The sequence below is a fragment of the Oncorhynchus keta genome, chromosome 9, assembly GCF_023373465.1.
Source record: "Oncorhynchus keta strain PuntledgeMale-10-30-2019 chromosome 9, Oket_V2, whole genome shotgun sequence".
Lineage (NCBI taxonomy): Eukaryota > Metazoa > Chordata > Actinopteri > Salmoniformes > Salmonidae > Oncorhynchus > Oncorhynchus keta.
In genome coordinates, this window is record NC_068429.1 from 38,719,665 (window position 1) to 38,746,453 (window position 26,789).

Below are 26,789 nucleotides of genomic sequence, written 5' to 3' on the forward strand. Positions count from 1 at the left end.
TCACTTTTACTTGAGTAATTTTCTATTAAAGTATCTTTACTTTTACTCAAGTATGACAATTGAGTACTTTTTCCACCACTGCTTACGAAGATCATAATAACCTTTTATTATTGAAAAGGTTACTCAAGTGCACCATAGGTGCCCCTTGTCCTGTCTGTAAATTGCCAGTCCTCTCCAAAACAAATACGATATGATAGGAATACATAATTAAGAGGTTTTATTTCATTCCACAACACTTTAGTCTAAATACTACATTTTTAAAAAACCACAGAGGTCCAACACCTGGGTTTAATAAATTATAACATTCCAGCATCAGAGTACATGTGCAAAGAAAATGAAATATACCTGTACATAATATATTTCAAGATACAAAGCAAAAACGTCTTCACCAAAATCATCAGTGTGAGGTTACCCATCTCACTAACACTACAGTATAATTCATTAGGAACTTTCATTAATTTCTTACAGAGATTTTAAGGAGATTAAGGTAAATGGGATTCTAAACAGATGTAGTTCAATTCATTTACAATAAATAGCATGTTGTACATGTGTTGACCTTTTCTGTCTGCTATATTAAAAGAACAATATAAAACAAAACAAAAAAGCAAACAAAATATACAACAGTGCATCATTAACAAAGACATGGAAAGAGACTTTTCTGGTTAAATCTAAAATATTATTTACAGCAGATTACATTGAATTATAATTTAACATGATTTTAGGATAATTGTCTATCTCCTTCAAATATGAATATCATGCATTTAACCTGCATGCTATGGTGTGTGTGTGTGTGTGTGTGTTACATCTGAATTACTCAATCCAACTAGAGCTCGTACAGTAGTTCTTCCATGTTGACACATTGTGCAGTCCGTCTTTTGGGAACCTGCCTTGAAAGATGTTTGGGAATGTACAGTATTTCAGAGATGTAAATGGCCTGTTGCTTTGCTGTACCTGCCAGCAAGACCTCTTGATCAATGTAAGGATAAATATTTAAAAAGTAAGACATTTGAAGGTCACTTGTTTTTGTTGATTGAGCCAAGTAATTAAAACCAAAAATGGAATCATAATTGGGAAAATGTGCATTTGCCATTTTCGTAATGCAGCCGAATAAACACAAATAAAAACATTAAAATGGCACAATGATACCCCAAAAAGACTTCAGTAGATTCTTTAACACCTACAATTCTAAATAGTTTACTAAATGTCCAGCGGTCAATGACACAATATTGCCAATTTTTTTTTTTAAACAGGCCTTTCAACAGAATTTAAACAAATAAATTCTCAAACACAAAAAGTTTAAGGTCATTCTGACATCAGGAATAGAAAAGAGAGTATACATAACAATACATAACAGCTGTATCAGTTGACCTCCAATTGCAACAACATCTCTAGCGTTATGGGCCGAATTCCAACTTGAGTTCCGATTTGCACTAATCTGACATCAATTCCCTTGCACAAATAATGTGAGTTAACAACACACATCTCAAGTTAGTATTCAGCTCTGTGGGCAGTATAAACACCATGCGTGTTAGCTCAGTATGGGCTGGATCACATAGATTATACAAGAAATAGAGGACTGTCTACTGTACACTTGGTTTCTATGGTAGCAGCTTCAGAAACAGTCCCAAGCAACTGTCCATCCTTCCATAAACCAGAAATCATAGAATTCTACAAGACTGACAAGTGACAACACAAGACTAATTCATTGAAACATTGATCATTTGTTCCACTATTTCTATTTTTCTGGCACAGTTAAATAAGTAGGTAGTTAGGAACTTTTAGGAGATAAATATAAACGCATTAAAAAAAGAGATATATACACACACACACACACACACACACACACACACACACACACACTACCATTCAAAGGTTTGGGGTTACTTAGAAATGTGCTTTTCTTTAAAAAACAAGGACATTTTTTGGCCATTAAAATAACATCAAATTGATCAGAAATACAGTGTAGACATTGTCAATGTTGTAAATGACTAATGTAGCTGGAAACGGCAGAATTTTTTCATGGAATATCTACATAGGCGTACAGAGGCCCATTATCAGCAGCCATCACTCATGTGTTCCAATGGCACGCTGTGTCAGCTAATCCAAGTTGATCATTTTAAAATGGCTAATTGAACATTAGAAAACCCTTTTGCAATTATGTTAGCACGTGGAATAGCCTTAATTTCTCAGAACAAGAATACAAAGAGCTTTGTTTCTGGCCATTTTGAGCCTGTAATTGAACTCACAAATGCTGCTGCTCCAGATACTCAACTTGTCTAAAGAAGGCCAGTTGTATTGCTTCTTTAATCAGGACAACAGTTTTTCAGCTGTGCTAACATAATTGCAAAAGGGTTTTCTAATGTTCAATTAGCCATTTTAAAATGCTAAACTTGGATTAGCTAACACAACGTGCCATTGGAACACATTGGCTGCTGATAATGGGCCTCTTGTACGCCTATGAGATATTCCAATAAAAATCTGTCGTTTCCAACTACAATAGTCATTTACAACATTAACAATGTCTACACTCTATTTCTGATCAATTTGATGTTATTTTAATGGACAAAGAAAAAGTGGACATTTCTAAGTGACATTTCTAAGTGACCCCAAACTTTTGAACGGTATTGTATAAGTCTCCCCCTTCCACAATATCCTTCATTAGTGTTAATTACTTATCTTCTCAACAAAAAAAAACAATTCGCTCAACCCGTCAACCAGATTTCTGATGGAAGACACATCCCAGTGGGTATCAAATGAACAGAGGACCTTTAATAGAAATTCATGCACATAAGTAACAAATGAAATAACAAAACGGATTAACAATGATAAGCCCAAATAGGGTACAGGTTCATGCATTCATGACATGATGCACACTGGCTGGCACTGGGAGGACAGCTATCTGCCTAATGGGGAAGTGTATATTAACAGCCACTGGAGTGTTCTGACAGGCGACAAGCTATTGGAAACGAAGGGTAGCAGATACATCAGGCCAACAGTGTAGTGTGAGATAGAGGTCATGTGCTTGCTACATTCACAGAGGTTGAGAGAGCGTCTCTCCTTCGTATGGTCTTCCCTGAAAAGTGGAGGATGAAAATGAACGTGTGGTTCTAGCTTTCCTGTTCCTTCGACTTCCCCTCTCTACTTCTCTCAAACGTCATCAAAGATTCTGCTCCGTGACGAGGACATGGACAGGTACCTGCCTGGTACATGTCTGCAACATGGAGAGGCACAGTGAGCATATTGTATATGTTTAACACACACACACACACACACACACACACACACACACACACACACACACACACACACACACCAGAAAATTATACTAACACACTTAATTATATAAGAGTGGGCACTGGAGGACATATTACCTGGTGGAACCTGATTCAAGAGGGTCGTCTGAAAGGGTCTCTGCATTGAAGTCCAAAGGCTCTGCATCCTGGAGAAGTTCTATAGAGTCTCTCTCTGTTCCTCTGCCAGTCCGAGAGTACTTGGCCTCTGTTGGAGGAACGACAACAGTCAATACCATTTCACTGCCTTCCGCAGTTCAATTCAGATACATGTTAGAAGGGATTTATAAAGAAGATGTGGTGTTGATATCCTCAGTGGCGTTATGATAAGCCATGACTCTACAATAGGAAACAAACCAGTGATTGATTGTTTAACAAAGCAACGTGTAAAACCTAGCCAAACTGTAGAAAAACAAGCACAACGTAATGCAAGCAGGCTCGGCGACCATTCACTCACGTCTAGTGTTAGGGACAGTATCGGAGTAGCTGGTCTCTGTCATTTCAGCTGCTTCATTTCTAATCCTATTCCTGGCGGTGTCTTCCCGGGTGTTACCATAGCGCTCTTTCCACTCCTAGAACACAGGCCTGACGTTACCATCTGGATCTGTTTCTTTGCAAAAAAATAACTACCAACGCACACAATAAAGGGCCATGGGAAATTAAAACTAGGCACTCGCCCTTCGTCGGTTCTCTCCATCCTCAATCCTTTGGAGCTTTCTTTTCTCTGTCAGAAACAGAGAAATCACTAAGTACCGTTGTTCTTGTCGACAACCACACATACACAGAAAACCAAAGCCCCCTCCCTGTCAGAAGGTTTCAATTCAAGTGGTGCCAAACCTCGCCGAATGAGCTCCTTGCCCTCATCGATCAGGTCAGAGGTCATTTCATTGTCTCCCACAAACTGCTGAAAGCCCAGGAGGTTCAGACAGCGGGTGCCCAGGCTAAAGGGTTCATACAGAAACTATGAGGGTCTATCATAAATCAACACTTGTTCTTGCACAGTATGTATGTGCGCTGATAGTCCTTCTGGGTCATTGGAAGAGTACTCCTTGTAGAACAGTAAGTTGATATCATCATGTATCCTAATATTATTGATCTACAAATGCAATTGAATTCCAAAATCTAAACAGCAGACTGGACTCACCTGAAGTAGGTAGCGATGCAGAGCAGCAATATGAGCATGGGGTAATAGATGTAGAAGCCATTAGCTATGAACGATAGGACCCTCATAGAACCCATGATCTGCAAAGGAGTGACATATCATCAACATGAGGAAAAGAACACATCAAGGAATATGTTCAATCACTGTCAGAAGGACGTGCTCGTGTCTTACAGAGGTGTAGGCCGTCTGCTCCTTCTGTTGGTGGGAGATAGCAGAGTCCATGTGGATCAGACCCAGGAAGTTCAGACACAGAGGAGGGGTCAGACGGCAGAACAGCCTAAAGAGCAACAAAGAAGACATTTAACATGAAATCATGTTACATACACATATACCAGGGGAAAAGTAAGGGATAGTATGGTCATTTTCAGTGTAGCTGTCCACATACAGTATAGCTCTGTGCACACATGCACCAAAACCAGAAAAACACACACCACTTTCTGAATGTCAATTTCCTCCATTTCTAACTTATACTGTCTATGATTTCCAGAGAGGTCCTCTCTCTTTGATACTTAGCTATGCAATCAGACCCAAATTCCTCCTCTCACTGCTCTCTACCGCCCAGTCACTTACATGCCACTGAACTGCAGGCTGTAGGCGTCAGTCTGGTGGTGGGAGGCCAGGTAGTAGTAGTTGAACACTCTGATCCGGAACACAGTGGAGTAAACACAGGTGCACAGGAAGAAGATGGTGATGAAGCACGCCATCTAGTGGACAAAACAATAACCATGTGAGAAGACCGACAAGCTCCAACTGAATTATGAATACACAACAGGATGTTGATACTATCAGATACTGGTGTACTACTGTACTAATTGGTGTAACTGCTTTCCGTTGGCGTCTCACCTCAATGTACAAGTAGTTGTAGTCTCTCTCAGCGAGCTGGATGAAGACAGCGAAGAGAGAGAGGACGGGTCGGGTGCTGAAGAAGGTGCACTCAGACCACACCACGGCCACAGAAAACAGAGACAACACCACAGCCAGCAGCCGGTAGAACCAATGTTTCAGCAGGCACTCCCAGTACCACTCTGGAGAAGAACAAACACACAAGGATCTTAAGACGTTCAGAAACATCCCAAATGAGAAGCGGAATGGAAGACTAGACAGGGTAAGACCCATTAGGGAGCCCTGCACCCGACACTGCGAAGAGCATACTGTAGGTGAGTGAACAGTCAGTCAGTTGTAAAGTTGATCCAGAGGGTATGGACATATTCAATCTCTCCCTATCCCAGTCTGCTGTCCCCACATGCTTCAAGATGTCCACCACTGTTCCTGTACCCAACAAAGCAAAAGGTAACTGAACTAAATGGCCCCGTAGCACTCACTTCTGTCATCATGAAGTGCTTTGAGAGACTAGTAAAAGATCATATCACCAACCTGCCACCCTAGACCCACTTCAATTTGCTTACCACCCCAATAGATCCACAGACGATGCAATCGCCATCGTACTGCACTGCCCATTCCCATCTGGACAAGAGGAATACCTATGTAAGAATGCTGTTCATTGACTATAGCTCATCATTCAACACCATAATACCCTCCAAGCTCATCATTAAGCTTGAGGCCCTGGGTCAGAACCCCACCTTGTGCAACTGGGTCCTGGCCAGCCCCAGGTGGTGAAGGGCACCTCCACCTCTTTTGTCCTCGGCAATGGGGCCCAGCGGGGATGCGTGCTCGGCCCCCTCCTGTACTGCCATGATTGCGTGGCCGCGCGCGCCTCCAGCTTGGTCATCAAGTTTGTGGCCGACACGGCAGTGGTGGGACCGCAGTGGAGAATGCGGAGGGCTTCAAGTTCCTCGGCGTAAACATCACTGACACTGAGGTGGTCCACCCGTGCGTACAGTGTGGTTAAGGGGGTGCAGCAGAGCCTCTAACCTCAGGAGGCTGAGGAGATTTTGCTTATCGCCTAAAACCCTCACAAGCTTTTGCAGATGCACAGTTGAGTGCGCCCTGTCGGGCTGTGTCGCCGCCTGATGCGGCGCGACTGCGGGGTTCTCCAGAGGGTGGGTGTTGTCTCCCCAGCGCATCACCGGGGGCGGGCTGTCTGCTCTCCAGGACACCTGCAGCACCGATGTCACAGGAGGGCCAAGGGGATCATCAGGGATGGCAGCCACCCGGGCCACTACCTGTTCACCCGGGGGGTGGAGGGGCAGTAAAGGTGCATTGAAGCTAGAACCGAGAGACTGAGGGACAGGGGCCATCAGACTGTTGAATGGCCATCGCTGGCACATTGGAGGCTGCTGCCCTATATACATAGACTTTAACATCGCTGGCCACTTTAATAGTGGAACACTGGTCACTGATGATGTTTACATATTTTGCATTGCTCATCTCATATGTGTATGCTGTGTTCTTTCCTGTTCTGCTGTATCTTGGTCGGTGCTGCTCTGACATTGCTCGTCCAAATATTTGTATATTCTTGGATCCATTACTTTACTTTAAATTTGAGTGTGTTTTGAAATTGTTGGACATTACTTGTTAGATATTAATGCACTGTTAGAGCGAGAAACACAAGCATTTCGCTACACCCGCAATAACATCTGCTAAACAAGTGTACGTGACCAATACAATTTGATGTGACCCACCTACGGTAGGGGTGTAAAAGTATCGGCTGAGCCAGCTAGTTGGTTCTGTGGAGGGGAAGCTGTGGACAAACTGGTGGGCTGAGCTGGTCTCATTCTTGGCCACGTCCTCCAGGTGCATAGCCTGCTGCAGGAGGATCAGCCACTGGACACGGGTCCGGTTGTGTCTCTGCACTGCGTAAATTACCTGACCATTCACAAAAATAACCACATCAGTCTGATTTAACCACAATTGAATAGAATATAGCTACTGGATATATCAGTACAATAAAGTAAACACAATGAAATACTTAAGTGAAAAGCCCTCAAATATATTTCTTCATTTTACTTGTTTGTGAAGCTTCACCAGGCTCTTCTCACTGGGATAGGTGTTCTGTTTGTCATCAAAGTCCTCATAGTCATCCATGTTTCTGCCCATCTTCTCCTGGTAGTCCACAGGGCACTAAGGGAGAAAACTTGTGTGTTAGGATTAACAAAAGGTGCCCGTCTTTCTCAGGCCACGTCACATTCCTCACTTGTTTAATCCTCACGTTAAGCACACGGAGCGGAGATTGTGTTGGGGCTCCATCTATTCTTCACTAATAATGTGCAAATTGTTTCTTTCCTCATGAAGCTCCTTTAATCTTACCTTTCTAAGAACAGTATCGATGTACTTCCTCAGTGGGTGGTTGTACTTGATGGATTCTTGGACCTTTCGCACTTCCTAAAACAGATCCACAAAAAAAAAAAACGGACATCAATTAACTCTAGGGAAGCCGAGAGAGTCATGTTGACTCAAAACAAAATGTACTTTTTTAAATTACTCTGCCATTTTTTTAAGTCATGCCATGTCCCCACATGTCCTTGACTTTCCTAAATAAGTCTATAAAATCAAACAAATGAGATAAGCAGTTTCAAGAGGACACCGCGAGTCATTCACTGGCAGTCAGCCTGCGTAGCTGATGGCCCATCGAAACTACACCTAACAAATAAATTCACACATAGAATAAGAGAGTTAGCCTAAAAACAAGATTAAATTGACAATAGTCTGATGGGTGAGAATATTATAAATTGTATATGAAGAATCTGATGCAATATATTTCAACTGTTCTGCCTGCGGATATGGAACCCTGACCTGTTCACCGGACGTGCTACCTTGTCCCGGACCTGCTGTTTTACGACTCTCTCTCTACCGCACCTGCTGTCTCGAACTCTGAATGATTGGCTATGAAAAGCCAACTGACATTTACTCCTGAGGTGCTAACCTGTTGCACCCTCTACAACCACTGTGATAATTATTATTTGACCCTGCTGGTCATCTATGAACGTTTGAACATCTTGGCCATGTTCTGTTATAATCTCCACCCGGCACAGCCAGAAGAGGACTGGCCACCCCTCATAGCCTGGTTCCTCTCTAGGTTTCTTCCTCGGTTCCAGCCTTTCTAGGGAGTTTTTCCTAGCCACCATGCTTCTATATCTTCTTTGCTTGCCGTTTGGGGTTTTAGGCTGGGTTTCTGTACAGCACTTTGTGTCATCGGCTGATGTAAAAAGGGCTTTATAAATACATTTGATTGATTGATGCACAGCGGGGCTTGGAATTGACACAGAGGCAGGTAAACAGAGCGCCAAAAAGTGACTTTTTCAAATTATGTCTATATAGTATCAGAAAGTGCATTCTGTAGTTTCCAAATTACCCATCATTGCCCTTGAGCTCTATATAAAAAAAAATATATATTACTTTTTGGGAGAATTACCAAGATTCCATGCGTTCCCCACGTGAACTCGCAACACTCACAGTAATATATTTAAATTCAAAATGCTATTCTGTTCTTTTTCAATGCTTTTATTCAAAATTCAAAATGTTCCTTAAGACCAGCTTGTAATGAATGAATGATATTTGTGGTGATGTTTATTTAAATGGTTTTTAACACAAATTGTGGTGTTTGTGTTTTTTTCCTTTGTATGGTCTACAGTTGAAAATGCTAGTGTTCTTTGAAATTCTTTCGTATTCTAATGTTATAAACACAACCAAATGATGTTTTTTTCGATAGCATACTGTATATAAGATGTATTTATTAGACTGTTAGAATGTTGACGTTCAAAAGAAGCATCATTGGCCCGAAGGGGGGGGTCAAACGAGGCCAGGCTTTTCTAGTGTTCAACACAATTTAATTTCTAAGAAACAGAGCACACTAAACTTGCCATTTCATAGTGAGAGCAGGAAGTATTCCCTACCTCCATGACATCCTCTAGGTTCTCCTGTGCATCAGCCTTCTCCGTCATCAGCTTGGCTGCCTTGAAGTAGGTCTTGATGAGCAGGTGTCCCCGCCGCGAGGCGTTCCAATAGGAGCGCGGAATCTCCACCAGGCCGTAACCCAGCAACAGCACCAGCAGGAACAGACCCCAGGTGTTGGCTGCAGTGATGCCTATTGTCTGCAGCTCATACCTGAGAGAAGCAGGGAGACAGACCAAACCAGATTTACGCGAGACGAAGACAAACATGGTTCCTCCTAATTACCCTTCCATGTTTGCACCGAGTTGTGTAGAATACAAATGAGGTGAAATACGGAATATTACACTTTATTTTGTGTGTAGTCAACAGCACACTTTCCAAACCACAAATTTGTCCATGTTGCTGTGCACTCACCAGGAGAGGTGCCACTGAGGATGAACGGCCACGTAGATAAGCAGTGAGCCGAAGATGAGCAGGTACGTTCCGTAATAAATAGCATTCTCTATCAGTGCAGTCTTTATTTTCCCAGTGATGGAAAAGCCCCCTGAGCGTGCATAGGACTGCATGAAGGGCAGCAGCAGCCTGCAAGAACATAAACATCTGGAGTAAGGCAAGTGTACTAGAATATGTGAATTAAGAGAACATCTCTATAGGGACAGATGTGGGTGATTGGCTTAGTGGAGAAAGACTGTCAGTCAAACTAAATTAACTCGGGCAGACAATTCCTGTCCCAAGTCCTTGTCAGTCGAGTGTTTCCAGTACAAGTACATACAACACCATGCAAATTCTGCTCTAAACCTCACCAGGTGAGACACTGAGAGGTCCAGTAAACAACTCTCCAGAACACAGGCATGATTCCATCTGGAATGTAGCTCCATGGCTCGTAGCACACCTTTAGAACACTGTCAAGGAAAACACAAAGCAAACGTGGGGAAATAAAGCTTACGCTATACTGATTATACACTGAGTTAGTTATACACAGAGTTAATGTTTTGTACACTCAGTGTATACTGTGCTCGTGTGCTGGTGACCTATTTAAGATGAATCAAAACATTGAAACTGGAGCAAAGTACACGAACATTGATCTTCATATTTAAACCATGGAACTCCAATGTTTGCCTTGTATAAACTATTAGGGTAACATGTCAGACTGGGAAAAAAACACTTTACATAACAATGAGCAAAACTAAAAAGGACCCGGTGTACTCAACATTTCATGGTAGGAAGAGGCTGGACTTTTATAAGTGAAATTAGATTATGTCTAGCTGTTGCAAATAAGTGTGTGTGACAACAGATATACAAAACCTTTCTTGTAAATCTGATTTAGACGAGCCTCTGCAAAACCTCTCTGGTTTGAGAAGACAGCTGAAATACAGTGTCATGTTTGAAATTACAGCAGTGGTTACTGCTTTCTGGCTGGACCCCTCGTCCCTGGTCTTTGGTAACCAGGGTACGCTGGCATTTTGTTCAACCAAATCCTGACCTTTGACCTATCATGTCATTACCCTGAATGCTGAACCAAATCCTATTACACAGGAACATTTGATGACACCCTAGGCACTCTAACCTTTTAGTGGCAGTGGCCATAGTTGAGTTTCCTGCTGTTTGATTGGATAGCAGTGGGATCACAGGGAGTACGGCGGGATGTTCCTCATGATCAATCTTACACTGCTTGTAGATTGTCTGAAAGGTCAAACACACAGGAAGACATCAGAGAGGTACGCAAACACACAGACACCAAAGTTAATGGTCACCATTTTGATCCAGTTTTTTTGTCAAAGGGAATGGATAAGATGAGGCTTCAGTGTGTGGTGAATGTGTTCAATAATAGTACTAACCGTGCTGATGTCCAGAGGAAGAATGAAGACGATGAGGAAACACAGGTACCAGGCCAGCAAGGTGCCAAACAGCACCATCCTCTGCTGCTTACGGAAGTCTGCATAGCGATGCAGCAGGAACAGAGCCAGGAAGAACACCACCACTATCTCAATGCCCAGCGCAGCCCCACTCATCCTGCCTCTCTTACCGCTCTCTCCACCGCAGTCACTGAAAAGAGAGAAAGTTTTAGAATCAATCCCTAGAAGTTATATAGACTAGAGGCTGTGAAAGAGAAATGCCATATTCACTACCTAATATAATAATAATTCATTTAAAATGTGCTTTCAGGGTTCTTCCCCGGATTCTTTTAATGAGGTGGTGCTGCTGTGTATAGCCGGGGGGCGGACTGTAACCACCATTTCCTGCAATCCAGAGCAAACAATTGCCTTATATGATAACATATGTTACCAGTCCACAAGGTGGCCCAGCACCTCGCTAACATTCCTTTGAAGAAAACGCTGGCTTTTCTTACACCCAAGGCACTAAAGGAATTAATTAAAAATAAAATTCTAATAATAAAAACTATCCAAAACACAGAACATCAACATAAGCAGACATCAATCAACGCTATATACAGGTGTTGTCAGATCCAGTGGACAGTAGAACAGAATTAACAGAGGTCCCTGAAAGCTTTTCTGAACAGCTCAGTCTTGAGCTGAGCCTTAAATGAGGCCAGAGACTCTGCAGCCCTGACAGTGACTAGAAGTCTGTTCCACAGCCGTGTCACCCATAGTTTTTAGTCTGCTGTGGGGCTGCTGAAGGGAGATCGACCTGGAGGAGTGAAGGTGTGTGTGGGGCAGGAGGGTAGAATGAGGAGTGAGGACAGGCAGATTCTTGGGTACAGAGTTTCTCTCTTGTCAGTCACTGAGAGTAACTAAACTAGCCCATGTGGGCTAACATGTTTTAGATTGGTAAGTTAGGCTAGCGGCCAGATAATTCAACTTGTAGTAATCATGCTGGAATTACCGACCGGGGGGCCCCCATTGATTTTCTTAGCAAACATTTCTCTCCACCATCTGGCAAAATGAGTAGAATTGCATGAAATTAACTCTAAAACTTCTCTGTTGTCAAGAGGGGGGCCATTAAATAGTTTTGCTTGGAAGATGGGGGAGGTGAGCTCTTAAAGACGAATGGAAGGGCTCCAGTAGGTTGTGAGTGGCCAGATGGTGTTGATGAGCATACTCAGGAAGGGCTGGTTGGAGATAGGCCTGTAGTTCTGGATGTCGTCATGGTCAGATCCTAATAAAATGGGGATCTTAAGAAAAAAAATAAAGCTCCAGCCTTTTTAAGTACGGATTTGACTGAGGCGAGTTTGAGCTGAGGAGAGACACATCCAGTGATGAGGGATTGTTGATGATAGCTTTCTTAGTCATAGTATTTATTCCTCAATGAAGGAGAAGCAAGAGAGAAATAAAGAGATTGTAAAAAAAAAAAAAAAATTCACTTTCAGTTTTACTTAGCTAGCAAATACAGGTAGCTAGTTTAGCCTACTGAAACACCCTGCTCAAACAGAGCAATGCTATATTAGCTAGCTGGCTATGACTGTCCAACACAACACTGGAACCCCTCATAGCCTGGTTCCTCTCTAGGTTTCTTCCTAGGTTCCTGCCTTTCTAGGGAGATTTTCCTGGCCACCGTGCTTCTACACCTGCATTGCTTGCTGTTTGGGGTTTTAGGCTGGGTTTCTGTACAGCACTTTGTGACATCAGCTAATGTAAGACGGGCTTGATACATAAATTTGATTGATTGACTATGTATACTGGAAACTATATATCCGGAAGCTGCATTTATCGTAGCTGGGGATTTTAACAAAGCAAATTTGAGAACAAGGCTACCTAAATTCTATCAGCATATTAATTGCACGACGTGCAGGGATAATACTCGACCATTGCTACTCTAACTTCTGCGATGCATACAAAGCCCTCCCCCACCCTTCCTTTGACAAATCCGACCACAACGTCATCTTGCTCGTACCGTCTTATAGGCAGAAACTCAAACAGGATGTACCAGTGGCGAGAACCATTCAATGCTGGTCTGACCAATCGGAAGCCACGCTTCAAGATTGTTTTGATCACGCGGACTGGAATATGTTCCGGTCATCCTCAGAGAGCAACATAGACCTATACGCTGACTCTGTGAGTGAGTTTATAAAGATGTTGTACCCATCGTGACTATTAAAACCTACCCTTACCAGAAACCGTGGATGGGTGACAGCATTCGTGCAAAACTGAAAGCGCAATCCACCGCATTTAACCATGGAAAGAGGTCTGGAAATACAGCTGCATATAAACAGTGAAATGCCGGTACAGAGACAAGGTGGAGTCGCAATTCAACGACTCAGACACGAGACATACAGTGCCTTGCGAAAGTATTCGGCCCCCTTGAACTTTGCGACCTTTTGCAACATTTCAGGCTTCAAACATAAAGATGTTGCTGTTCACAAATGCTCTCCATCCAACCTCACTGAGCTCGAGCTGTTTTGCAAGGAGGAATGGGAAAAAAATTCAGTCTCTCGATGTGCAAAACTGATAGAGACATACCCCAAGCGACTTACAGCTGTAATCGCAGCAAAAGGAGGCGCTACAAAGTATTAACTTAAGGGGGCTGAATAATTTTGCACGCCCAATTTTTCCATTTTTGATTTGTTAAAAAAGTTTGAAATATCCAATAAATGTCGTTCCACTTCATGATTGTGTCCCACTTGTTGTTGATTCTTCACAAAAAAATACAGTTTTATATCTTTATGTTTGAAGCCTGAAATGTGGCAAAAGGTCGCAAAGTTCAAGGGGGTTGAATACTTTCGCAAGGCACTGTATGTGGCAGGGTCTACAGGAAATCACAGACTACAAAAACAGCCTGTTTCATGGACACCGACGTCATGATTCCAGACAAACTAAAGACTTTCATTGCCCGCTTTGAGGATAATACAGTGCCACCGTCGCAGCTCGCTAACATTGACTACAGCTCAGCATTCAACACCATAGTACCCTCCAAGCTCATCATCAAGCTGGAGGCCCTGGGTCTCAACCCCACCCTGTGCAATTGGGTCCTGGACTTTGACGGGCCGCCCCCAGGTGGTGAAGGTAGGAAACAACATCTCCACTTCGCTGACCCGCACCCTGAGTGCTCAGCCCTCTCCTGTAGTCCCTGTTCACCCACGACTGCGTGGCCATGCACGCCTCCAACTCAATCATCAAGTTTGCAGACAACACAACAGTAGTGGGCTTGATTACCAACAACGACACAGCCTACAGGAACGAGGTGAGGGCACTCGGAGTGTGGTGTCAGGAAAACAAACTCACTCAACGTCAACAAAACAAAGGAGATGATCGTGGACTTCAGGAAACAGCAGAGGGAGCACCCCCTATCCACATCGAAGGGATAGCAGTGGGAATACGAAGGTGGAAAGTTAAGTTCCTCATCACAGACAAACTGAAATGGTCCACCCACACAGACAGTGTGATGAAGAAGACGCAACAGCGCCTCTTCAACCTCAGGAGGCTGAAGAAATTTGGCTTGTCACCCAAAACCCTGACAGGACGCACAATCGAGAGCAACCTGTCGGGCTGTATCACAGCCTGGTACAACAACTGCACCGCCCTCAACCGAAAGGCTCTCCAGAGGGTGGTGTGGTCTGCACAACGCATCACCGGGGGCAAACTACCTGCCCTCCAGCACATCTACAGCACCTGATGTCATTGAAAGGCCAAAAGATCATCAAGGACAACAACCACCCAAGCCACTGCCTGTTCACCCCGCTACCATCCAGAAGGCGAGGTCAGTACAGGTACATCAAAGTTGGGACAGAGATTGAAAAACAGCTTCTATCTCAAGGCCATCAGACTGCTAAACAGCCATCATTAACTCAGAGAGGCTGCTGCCTACATTGAGACCCAATCACTGGACACTTAAATAAATGGATCACTAATAACTTTAAATAATGCCACTTTAATAATGTTTACAGTGGCAAGAAAAAGTATGTGAACCCTTTGGAATTACTTGGATTTCTGCATAAAATTTGATCTGATCTTCAGTCACTACAATGGACAAACACAGTGTGCTTAAACTAACACATAAATTATTATAATTTTCTTGTCTATATTGAATACATCATTTAAACATTCACAGTGTAGGTTGGAAAAAGTATATGAGCCCCTAGGCTAATGACTTCTCCAAAAACAAATTGGAGTCAGCTAACCTGGACTCCAATCAATGAGATGAGATTGGAGATGTTGGTTAAAGCTGCCTTGCCCTATAAAAACAAACTCAAATCTTGAGTTTTCTATTCACAAGAAGCATTGCCTGATGTGAACCATGCCTCAAACAAAAAAGATCTCAGAAGACCTAAGATTAATTTGTCGACTTGCATAAGACTGGAAAGGGTTACAAATGTATCTCTAAATGCCTTGATGTTCATCAGTCCACAGTAAGAAAAATGGTTTATAAATGGAGAAAGTTCAGTGCTGTTGCTACTCTCCCTAGGAGTGACTGTCCTGCAAAGATGACTGTAAGAGCACAGCGCAGAATGCTCAATGAGGTTAAAAAGAATCCTAGAGTGTCAGCTAAAGACTTACAGAAATCTCTGGAATATGCTAACATCTCTTGACGAGTCTACAATATGTGAAACACTAAACAAGAATTGTGTTCATGGGAGGACACCATGGAAGAAGCCACTGCTGTCGCAAAAGAGCACCTGATGTTCCACAGCGCTTCTGCCAAACATTCTGTGGACAGATGAAACTAAAGTTGTGTTGTTTGGAAGGAACACACAACAATATGTGTGGAGAAAAAAAAGGCACACCACACCAACATCAAAACCTCATCCCAACTGTAAAATATGGTGGAGGGAGCATCATGGTTTGGGGCTGCTTTGCTACCTCAGAGCCTGGACAGCTTGCTATCAGACGGAAAAATTAATTCCCAAGTTTATCAAGACATTCTGGAAGAGAATGTAAGGCTATCTGTCTGTTAATTGAAGCTCACCAGAAGTTAGGTGATGCAACAGGACAACAACCCATTAGACAGAAGTAAATCAACAACAGAATGGCTTGAACAGAAGAAAATACAACTTCTGGAGTAGAGGTCGACCGATTATGATTTTTCGGCGCCGATACCGATTATTGGATGACCAAAAGAGCCGATACCGATTCAATCGGCTGATTTTTAAAATATAAATATATATATATATATATTTAAGGTATTTGTAATAATGACAATTACAACAATACTGAATGAACACTTATTTTAACTTAATATAATACATCAATAAAATTAGCCTCAAGTAAATAATGAAACATGTTCAATTTGGTTTAAATAATGCAAAAACAAAGTGTTGGAGAAGAAAGTAAAAGTGCAATATGTGCTATGTAAGAAAGCTAACGTTTCAGTTCCTTGCTCAGGACATGAGAACATATGAAAGCTGGTGGTTCCTTTTAACATGAGTCTTCAATATTCCCAGGTAAGAAGTTTTAGGTTGTAGTTATTATAGGAATTATAGGACTATTTCCCTCTATACCATTTGTATTTCATTTACCTTTGACTATTGGTTGTTCTTATAGGCACTTTAGTATTGCCAGTGTAACAGTATAGCTTCCGTCCCTCTACTCGCTCCTCCCTGGGCTCGAACCAGCAACACAACGACAACAGCCACCATCGAAGCAGTGTTACCCAAGCAGAGCAAGGGGAACAACTACTAGAAGGCTCAGAGCGATTGACGTTTTAAACGCTATTAGTGCGCGCTAACTAGCTAGCCATTTCACTTCGGTTACACCAGCCTCATCTCGGGAGTTGATAGGCTTGAAGTCATAAACAGCGCAATGCTTGACGCACAAGGAGGAGCTGCTGGCAAAACGCAGGAAAGTGCTGTTTGAATGAATGTTTACGCGCCTGCTTCTGCCTACCACCGCTCAGCCAGATACTTGTATGCTCAGTCAGATTATATGCAACTCAGAACACGCTAGATAATATCTAGAAATATCATCAACCATGTGTAGTTAACTAGTGATTATGATTGATTGTTTTTTATAAGATAAGTTTAATGCTAGCTAGCAACTTACCTTGGCTTACTGCATTTGCGTAACAGGCAGGCAGTCTCCTTGTGGAGTGCAACGAGAGAGAGGCAGGTCGTTATTGCGTTGGACCAGTTAACTGTACGGTTGCACGATTGGATCCCCCGAGCTGACAAGGTGAAAATCTGTCTTTCTGCCCCTGAACAAGGCAGTTAAACCACCGTTCCTAGGCCGTCATTGAAAATAAGAATGTGTTCTTAACTGACTTGCCTAGTTAAATAAAGGTATAAAAAATAATCAATAAAAAAAATATTTTTAAAAATTGGCAAATCCGCGCCCAAAAATACCGATTTCCGATTGTTATGAAAACTTGAAATCGCCCCTAATTAATCGGCCATTCCGATTAATCGGTCGACCTCTACTACGGAATGCTTTCTACACCTTGTAGACTGCATGCCTCGAGGAATTGAGGATGTTCTGAGGGCGGGCGCGGGGGGGCAACTGAATATTAGGAAGTTGTTCCTCATGTTTAGTATACTCGGTGAATAGCACATGTTCAGTTTGAGAAGGAGAGCACTAAACATGAAGTGGAGGATCAGAGCTAAACTTACATAGCTTGCTACTGCTATAATTCATTTGATTAAAAACAATGTTTTTTTGCATATGATGTATTTATCAGAGTTATTGACCTCACAATAAGCCAGATTCATTTTAATTAGACTTTGCTAACAACAAGAGGTCTTTGTGTTAGAGCCTATATCTTTCTATTATGAGGTAGGCCTACCTGTTTGACAGACTATATTAGGCTATAGGCTGCTATATCCATAGATGTGTCGGTCAGTTCCTCCACCCACCATGCACTCTTTAAATGCCCTACCTCCATATCAGGGCTGTTAAGTTAAAACCAAGACTCGAATTGAGAAAGTATGCCATAGGACTACCTTTAATTAAAGAAAATGGCAAAAGGCATAGGCCTACCCCTTGTTAGCTTAAAATTTTGAAGAAAATAAAACGGATCCGTTTTAATAAATTAATCCATAACAGAGCTTTGGTCCGCAATGATTTATGCTAGAAACAAGCTGTAAAATACCCGGGAAAGAAGTGACTCCAATAAATAAAGTGGTCTTTTTTTCATTTCTTTAACATTGAGAGGCGGAACTACAACCGTCTATAACAGAAAAGACAACAAATTAAATTTGCTTGGGAAGTAATCTAATTCCGTCACTATCAATTGATTAAGCTATTCAATTTCTGTACAATAGAAGATGTTTAAACCCAGCCAGCTTTTAGTGAAACACTTGTGACCTCGTGAAGCAACAGAAGAGTAGCCTGCAGTTAAAGCTTACATTTTTCTGCGTTGGTAGACCTAACTTTTAAAAGTACCAGGCTCAGATTCCTAATGATGTCTCAGATTTTTATTTTTGTAATTTTTATCCCCTTTTTCGTGATTACGATCTTATCTCATTGCTGCAACCCCAACGGGCTCGGGAGAGGCAAAGGTAGAATCATGCGTCCTCCGAAACTTGACCCGCCAAACCGCGCTTCTTAAATAACCGCTCGCTTAACCCAGAAGCCAGCTCCACCAATGTGTCGGAGGAAACATTGTTCGACTGACGACCGAAGTCAGCCTGCAGGCACCAGGCCCGCCACAAGTCGTCCCTAGAGCTCAGTGAACCAAGTAAAGTCCTCCACGGCCAAACCCCCCCCCTAACCTGGACGACGCTGGGCCAATTGTGCGCCGCCTTATGGGACTCCTATGGGATCGAACCCCAGGCTGTAGTGACGCCGCAACACTGATCTGCAATAGGACATTTTTTCTCTGACCTACAAATATGATGATAGATTCATGCAATGTTTTACTATAAAGGATATGTTTCCACCCATACTGTGGTCTGCGAACCCACTACCTTCTGGCCAGCAGCCCAGTGTACCATCAAAATCCATGTAGTGCTTACAGCCACAGTTTCTAATGATGCATTTCTAAGGAGACATGTTTTCTGCTATCCAATTTGTTTTAATTATTATTTGGGGTATATAGGGGAAGGTCACTTTCAAGCATTCAGGGAGGGTTTAGGTAAAATATAGAGGGCCATCCATTTACATTTCTGAAGAGGTCCGATTTTCTCCATGGAACCCTTATTATAAATAACAGTCACTCCCTAATCGCTAGAAAAATGGAAAGGCATAGGCCTACCCCTTGTTAGCTTAAAATGTTGTAGAAAATAAAACGGATCCGTTTTAATAAAGTAATCCATAACAGCGCTTGGAACAGCGCCCGTGCATGGAAACATAAAATCCCTCAAATGAGCAGAGAGCGCCGCCTTGCTTGCTAACTAGCAAATTCTACACATTGGCCGTGTTCGAGAGCATCAAAACCGTGATGTATGATGGGTAAATTGTGACTGACTGACTGATCTACAAATAATATTGAGTAGTTATTTAGGATGCAAGGTGATGTGTAGATCAGAGTCAGTCTCGAACTGACTTAAAGTCGGCTGCAATGTCGAACGCGCCCAACGTCTAAGCTGGTATGTCAGCTCACATTACAATTCAATAACAAAACAAACAAAGATGCTTCCACACTTGTTAAACAAAAATCTAAAATCCAACTTGTCAAACCAAATTAACATCAACGCTTCAATTGTCTTGTTTATTTATCGCATTTTGGGCCTCGATGAAATATTAATAGCAAACGATCTGTCAAAAATACTCAATTATAGCTAGCATTAGCTAACCTCGACTCGCGAACAAACGGTCTTTGTAGCTAACTACATACGCTAAAATAGTATCTTACCTTCGTTTTTGTTTCGAATATACGGTTAGAATTATAGCCAAAATCCCAGCTATGATCATGTAAAATACAACCACTGTGTACCATGTAAGAATTAGCGTCACATCCTTGGTTCTTCCTGGTCTGCGTTATGGCAGCTGAGGATGATGGGAAGTGTACGCGTTTCTAACATGTTTTGTCTCAAAGTACCTTTGAGCTAAAATACTATGGACTACATATACAGGAACCAATAATGAAGTCAGAGAGAGCCACGTCTTTCAAAATGACAACGCAAACAAAAATAAAAGTTGGAAAGAAGGAAACATTAAAATCACTCAAAATCAGTATGACTATGTTCTTATTCCAGATCAGAATCACATTTATTCGGTTGATATATTTACACATACCCAGAACTTTTATTGGTGATATGGTGCTGCTAGCAGTATTCAACATATAGAGACAGAAACAGAGAGGAATTTATACAGCTCTCTATGTTCACTTATCATTTTTGTATATAATGTATGTAAACTTTGTGTAAATTCCTCTGTCTGTTTCTGTCTCTATACATTGTCTGGGATGGCACAGTAGAGAGGAGCCTGGAGAGAAATGGGGGAGGGTGGAGTTGGTAGTAGATTGGGGGAGGAGGGGTAGTAACCTGAGAGTTGAGAGTCTTTTGTGATTCGTTCAGTTTTTTCAGCAGTGGGAGTCGCCTGCTATATGGGGGCTTTGTGTTTGTAATTGGTGCACTTTTGAAGCCCTCTCCAGACAGATGAGCACTCGCTAGCGGAGAATCGTTGCTCCAGTCGGAGAATCGTTGCTCCAGTCTGTCCTTGTACTGTCATTTGGCCTCCTTAAAGCAGCAATCGGGTGGCAGGTAGCCTAGTGATTAGAGCATTGGATCAGTAACTGAAAGGTTCCTAGATTGAATCCCCGAGCTGACAAGATAAAAATCTGTTGTTCTGCCCCTGAACAAGGCAGTTGTTCCTAGGCCGTCATCGTTCCTAGGCAGTCATTGTAAATACGAATGTGTTCTTAACTGACTTGCCTAGTTAAATAAAGGTTAAATAAAAAATAAAATCAGCAGTTGAAACAATAACAAAGTGTGTTCCCCACCACTGTTATGGCGAAAAAAGCTGAGGGATGGGGCTCGAGAAATGTTTCAACTCTAAAATTTATAGAAAGAGCTATAATGCATAGTTGTAAACATGTTTGGAGATGATATTGTTTGTTTACATTTACTTTGTTTACAAACATTGGAGTAAAACAAGCATATATTTTGGGTTCTGATGGGTTACGACAGTTGAACTAAGCTCCACTAAGTTCTTCAAGAATCAATGGTTATATAGAATATATATACAAAAGTATGTGGACACCCCTTCAAATTAGTGGATTTGACTATTTCAGCCACACCTGTTGCTGGCAGGTGTATAAAATTGAGCACACAGCCATGCAATCTCCATAGAAACATTGGCATTAGAATGACCCGTAATGAAGAACTCAGTGACTTTCAACGTGACACCATCATAGGATGCCACCTTTCCAACAAGTCTGTTCGTCACATTTCTGCCCTGCTATTGCTACCCTGATGAACTGTAAGTGCTGTTATTGTGAAGTGGAAACATCTAGGAGCAACAACGGCTCAGATGGGAAGTGGTAGGCCACACAAGCTCACAGAACAGAACTGATGAGTGCTGAAGCGCGTAGCGTGTAAAAATCGTATGTCCTCAGTTGCAGCAAACTGCCACTGGAAGCAATATCAGCAAAATAACTGTTCGTCAGGAGCCTCGGGAAATGGGTTTCCATGGCCGAGCAGCCGCACACAAGCCTAAGATAACTATGCACAATGCCAAGCGTTGGCTGGAGTGGTGTAAAGCTCGTCGCCATTGGACTCTAGAGCAGTGAAAACACGTTCTCTGGCGTGATGAACCACACATCACTATCTGGCAGTCAGACAGACAAATCTGGGTTTGGCAGATTCAAGGAGAACGCCACCTGCTCGAATGCATAGTGCCAACTGTAAAGTTTGGTGGAGGAAGAATTATGGTCTGGGGCTGTTTTTCATGGTTCGGGCTAGGCCCCTTCAGTTCCAGTGAAGGGAAATCTTAACGCTTCCTGTTTCCTCATGACAATGCCCCCGAGGTCCATACAGCAATGGTTTGTCTTGATCGGTGTGGAAGGACTTGACTGGCAGGCCGACTGAATTGGAAGGCCGACTGCCCAACCTTGTGGCTGAATGGAAGCAAGTCCCCTCAGCAATGTTCCAACATCTCGGGGAAAGCATTCCCAAAATCGTGTAGGCTGTTATAGCAGCAAAGACGGGACCAACTCTATATTAATGCACATGATTTTGGAATGAGATGTTTGACGAGCAGGTATCCAAATACTTCTGACCATGTAGTATATATATACGGTACCCGTCAAAAGTTTAGACACATCAAGGGTTTTCTTTATTTTTACAATTTTCTACATTGTAGAATAATAGTGAAGACATCAAAACTATGAAAAAACATTTATGGAATCATGTAGTAACCAAAAACGTGTTAAACAAATATTTTAGATTCTTCAAAGTAGCCACCCTTTGCCTTGATGACAGCTTTGCACACTCCCAGCTTCACCTGGAATGCTTTTCCAAAAAGCTTGAAAGAGTTCCCACATATGCTGAGCACTTGTTGGCTGCTTCTCGTTCACTCTGCGGTCCAAATCATCCCAAACCATCTCAATTGGGTTGAGGTTGGTTGATTGTAGTGGCCAGGTCATCTGATGAAGCACTCCATCACTCTCCTTCTTGGTCAAATAGCCCTTACACAGACTGGAGGTGTGTTGTGAGACGCCGCACAAGTCCTCAACTGACAGCTTTATTAAATAGTACCCGCAAAACACCAGTCTCAACGTCAACAGTGAAGAGGCGACTCCGGGATGCTGGCCTTCTAGGCAGAGTTCCTCTGTCCAGTGTCTGTGTTCTTTTGCCCATCTTAATATTTTATTTTTATTGGCCAGTCTGAGACATGGCTTTGTCTTTACAACTCTGACTAGAATGCCAGAATCCCGTTGTCACCTCTTCAGTGTTGACATTGAGACTGGTGTTTTGCGGGTACTATTTAATGAAGCTGCCAGTTGAGGACTTGTGAGGTGTCTGTTTCTCAAACTAGACACTCTAATGTACTTGTCCTCTTGCTTAGTTGTGCACCGGGGCCTCCCACTCCTCTTTCTATTCTGGTTAGTGCCAGTTTGCGCTGTTCTGTGAAGGAAGTAGTACACAGCGGTGTACAAGATCTTCAGTATCTTGCCAATTTCTCGCATGGAATAGCCTTCATTTCTCAAAACAAGAATAGACTGACGAGTTTCAGAAGAAAGTTGTTTGTTTCTGGCCATTTTGAGCCTGTAATCGAACCCACAAATGCTGATGCTCCAGATACTCAACTACTCTAAAGAAGGGCAGTTTTATTGCTTCTGTAAATCAGCACAACAGTTTTTAGCTCTACTTACATAATTAAAAAATGGTTTTCTAATGATCAATTGGCCTTTTAAAATTATAAACTTGGATTAGCTAACACAACATGCCATTGGAACACAGGAGTGATGGTTGCTGATAATGGGCCTCTGTATGCCTATGTAGATATTCCATAAACAATCTGCCATTTCCAGCTACAATAGTCATTTACAACATGATCAATGTCTACAACATGATCAATGTCTACTGTAGTTCTGATAAATGTGATAGTATTTTAATGGACAAAAAATGTGCTTTTCTTTCAAAAACAAGGACATTTCTAAGTAACCCCAAACTCTTGTATATATATATATATATTATTAACAGAGAAACCTTAAGTTTCTCATGTCACATGCATTTATTTAATGGGTTACTTTGGGATTTTGACAATGAGGCCCCTTAATGACTTCCCTAGAGTCAGATGAACTTGTGGATAACATTTTTTATGTCTCTGTTTCCAGTATGAAGGAAGTTAGAGGTAGTTTCACGAGCCAATGCTAACTAGTGTTAGCGCAATAACTGGAAGTCTATGGGTATCTACGCAATGACTGGAGGTCTATGAGTATCTGCTAGCATGCTTGTAGATACCCATAGACTTCCAGTCATTGCGCTAACGCTACTTAGCATTGGCTCTGCCAACTACATCTAACTTCCTTCATTTTTTTTATTTTGGAAAAGTTTTATTATTACATTTCCTTTACAAGTCCTCGTCCTACCCTTCACCATTTCCACCACTGTGCTCGTGTGTCAAAGAAGTCCTATAGCGTCTGTCACTGGCTGAACTGCTTCCTGTACTGACTAACTACTCTATCATTTTCTAAAGGGTAGCAGTTCAGTTTCCAGGGCCCTCTTCCCACACCCGAAGTTAGTGAAAAGGTGCACGTCAGCATTACGTGATCTGAGAAGAAAGCAGGGGTTATTCTAGCATCAGTTGGGGGACAGTCCCGGGTAAACAGATAGTCAATGCGAGAGGCTCTGGTGCCGTCACCACTGGTCCAGGTGAAGCCCTCCTCTCTTGGATGCAGGGTTTTAAAACAGTCAGTCAGTTTAAAATCCCTGCACAACCCTTGCAATAAAACACTTGACGTATCTACCTTCAAATCCTCTCCCGCCGCTCTCCTATCTGCTCTACTTAAAACACAGTTAAAATCTCCACCCACAACTAGAGGATCCCTCCCTAGCATGTGGGACTGCAGGTCTTCTAAAACTGCTCACCGGTCATGTTTATCGTTAAAACCATACACATTTAGCACATTAAAATCCCTCTTCATAAAAGTGCAATTGGCTAAAAGAGAACACCCACCAACCACCACCGTGCTCTCTCTCACCACCACCTGTGGGGTCTTGATTAAAATGGCAACACTGTCATTTTTTGTTAAAATTGGAACCACTCCAAATGGAGGGCCCGTGCTGCCACTTATCCTGCCATTTACTGTAAGAGGACAAAAAGGGTAGTCCGCACTCTTGTAATAAAAACAAATCTGAGTTAAACCTTTCTAAAAAGGATAAAACCAACTGTGCCTGTTTTACATGAATAGTTGTAAGGAGTGAGTAAAAACAGTGCTAAAAGAAAAGAAGGCAGTTTGAACAGTTAAAAGGGGTTACTTTCCAGGTACTTTCTCTCTCCCTCCGGGGTAAAAGGGATGGCAGGGAGAGGAGGCTAAAACAGGACTTAAAAAGGAGATTTGGTTGGGGGGGGATGTTCTAGATTCTTCCTCCCCCTGGGAGCTCTCCCATTCCAACTTGCCCTTTTTTTCCTCACCCTGCTCAGGGGTCGGAGAGCTCCTCAGCATTTATTTTTCGTGGGGAAGGTGTTCCTCCAGAATCTCCCCCCGTCTCCTGTATCTCCTGACACCGTCCCCATGCTGTTTGACCCACTTGGGGAGCTCTCGCTCAAACTCTCCGGAGCCGTCTTTCTCTGCCCTTTCTCCTTTAGGGGGTCACAGCAGTCTGGGTCAGGGGGATTGGGGTGGGGAGGGTTTTTTCCTCTCCTCCCACTTCTTCCACCACCGCACCTTCCACAGCCGCAGATGAGGTGGGACCGCTCGCCACAGAGGTTGCATGACCTTCCGTTCGTGCATTCCTCGTAGCGTTGGCCCACCTCCCGGCACTTCATGCAGACCACCTTGTCGCAGGCGTCTGCTAGGTGGCCATGTTCATCACACTTACGGCACAGCTTGGGCTGGTCCTGGTAGTGAACATGGCCCCTGTTCTCTCCGAGGACTATGGTGGATGGGATGGCTTTCAACCACCATAGACCCCGAGATCCTCCCTCTGCTGGACAGTGACCCTCCAGGCCCCTGTCCAGATCCCATTGGGATCCTTCACCTGGACCAGGGGCCCCCTCACATTGCAGTACCTGCCCAGCCACACTGCAACGTCCTACAATTTCTTTGTACATACGAATAATAACGGTTTTAATGCTATTATCCATCAGCTTGGTCACCTCAAACATTGCTGTCAGGGACCCCTGGGTGTTCAGGGTGTTCTGAAGTTTATCCCAGAACTCCCTCAGGAAGCTGACACAGGTAAAACTAAAATTGAAGCCTTTAGGGGAGGGCTCCTGGAGATATCAGGAATCCTCTAGCTACAGAATGAAGCACCTTTGGGCTGCCCACACTGGGCAAAACTGGGTGCATTTCACAAGAGCAAAGGCGCATTTCACAAGAGAGCAGATTCAAATAATTTAATGTCTCCATAGCGAATTGCTCTATTCAGAAATAAATGTTTCTTTGTCTCCCAAACATGCCACCTCCCACTCAGCATTACATTGGTCCAGTCAGGTGAGGTTCTCACTAACTAGCACCATTTTGTCACACAAAATTATGAAATAGGCTGTTTGGCAGATTTATGGGCCACATGTCAATATTGATCCAGTAATTTATCAGCAGCCTGGTGAAGTTCAAAGAGGCCCAGGTTTCTGATAAGCCAAACATTTGCACTGGCAGTCAGCCGAGGTAGACTCTGAACTTGTCAGACTGTGAGCCTAAAATAGCCCCTCAGTAGCATGTCCCTTGGCTTTGGTGGGCTTGACGAAAGCAAAGGACAGGGATACATGGGTGTAGTTCTATGGTCACACGTTCCCTCTTGTGCAACCGTTACTAAGAGTATCATTCCAGTTTAAGTGTTCTGTTGTGTAATGTTTAAAAAAAGATATATTGTACACTGCCAATGATGAAGTCTGTGTCCAGTATGAAGTAAGTTAGCTTCTCGGTCTTTTGGCTAAGATCAAGTGTAGTTTATTTAACAGTTGCTGCATTTGATCAGAGAGACGATCATAAGCCGGAGGGTGCCCGGGAAATTCTGTTCCAAGTTATTTTTGTTAAATGTATTACTCTTGTTCTGTTTCACCATTGTTTTCTTTGGTCCTGGGTTAGGTGGTGGTTTTGGTGGTGGAGTT

General features: G+C 42.8%; 1 protein-coding gene across 1 annotated transcript; it reads right to left on the reverse strand.

Annotated features, from left to right (window-relative positions):
• Positions 1 to 202: 202 nt before the first annotated feature.
• Positions 203 to 20,091, reverse strand: LOC118387735 (G-protein coupled receptor-associated protein LMBRD2B-like). The gene is made up of 18 exons (XM_035776406.2): positions 19,924 to 20,091; positions 11,082 to 11,289; positions 10,811 to 10,926; positions 10,047 to 10,145; positions 9,658 to 9,825; positions 9,246 to 9,456; positions 7,660 to 7,734; positions 7,360 to 7,473; positions 7,035 to 7,218; positions 5,296 to 5,477; positions 5,023 to 5,156; positions 4,624 to 4,729; positions 4,435 to 4,532; positions 4,128 to 4,231; positions 3,968 to 4,014; positions 3,748 to 3,862; positions 3,372 to 3,498; positions 203 to 3,211 (listed from the first exon to the last, which is right to left on the reverse strand). Exons 1-18 carry the CDS (start codon positions 19,980 to 19,982, stop codon positions 3,148 to 3,150), a joined length of 2,211 nt encoding a protein of 736 aa, XP_035632299.1. The 5' UTR covers positions 19,983 to 20,091; the 3' UTR covers positions 203 to 3,147.
• Between the last annotated feature and the right edge of the window lie 6,698 nt (positions 20,092 to 26,789).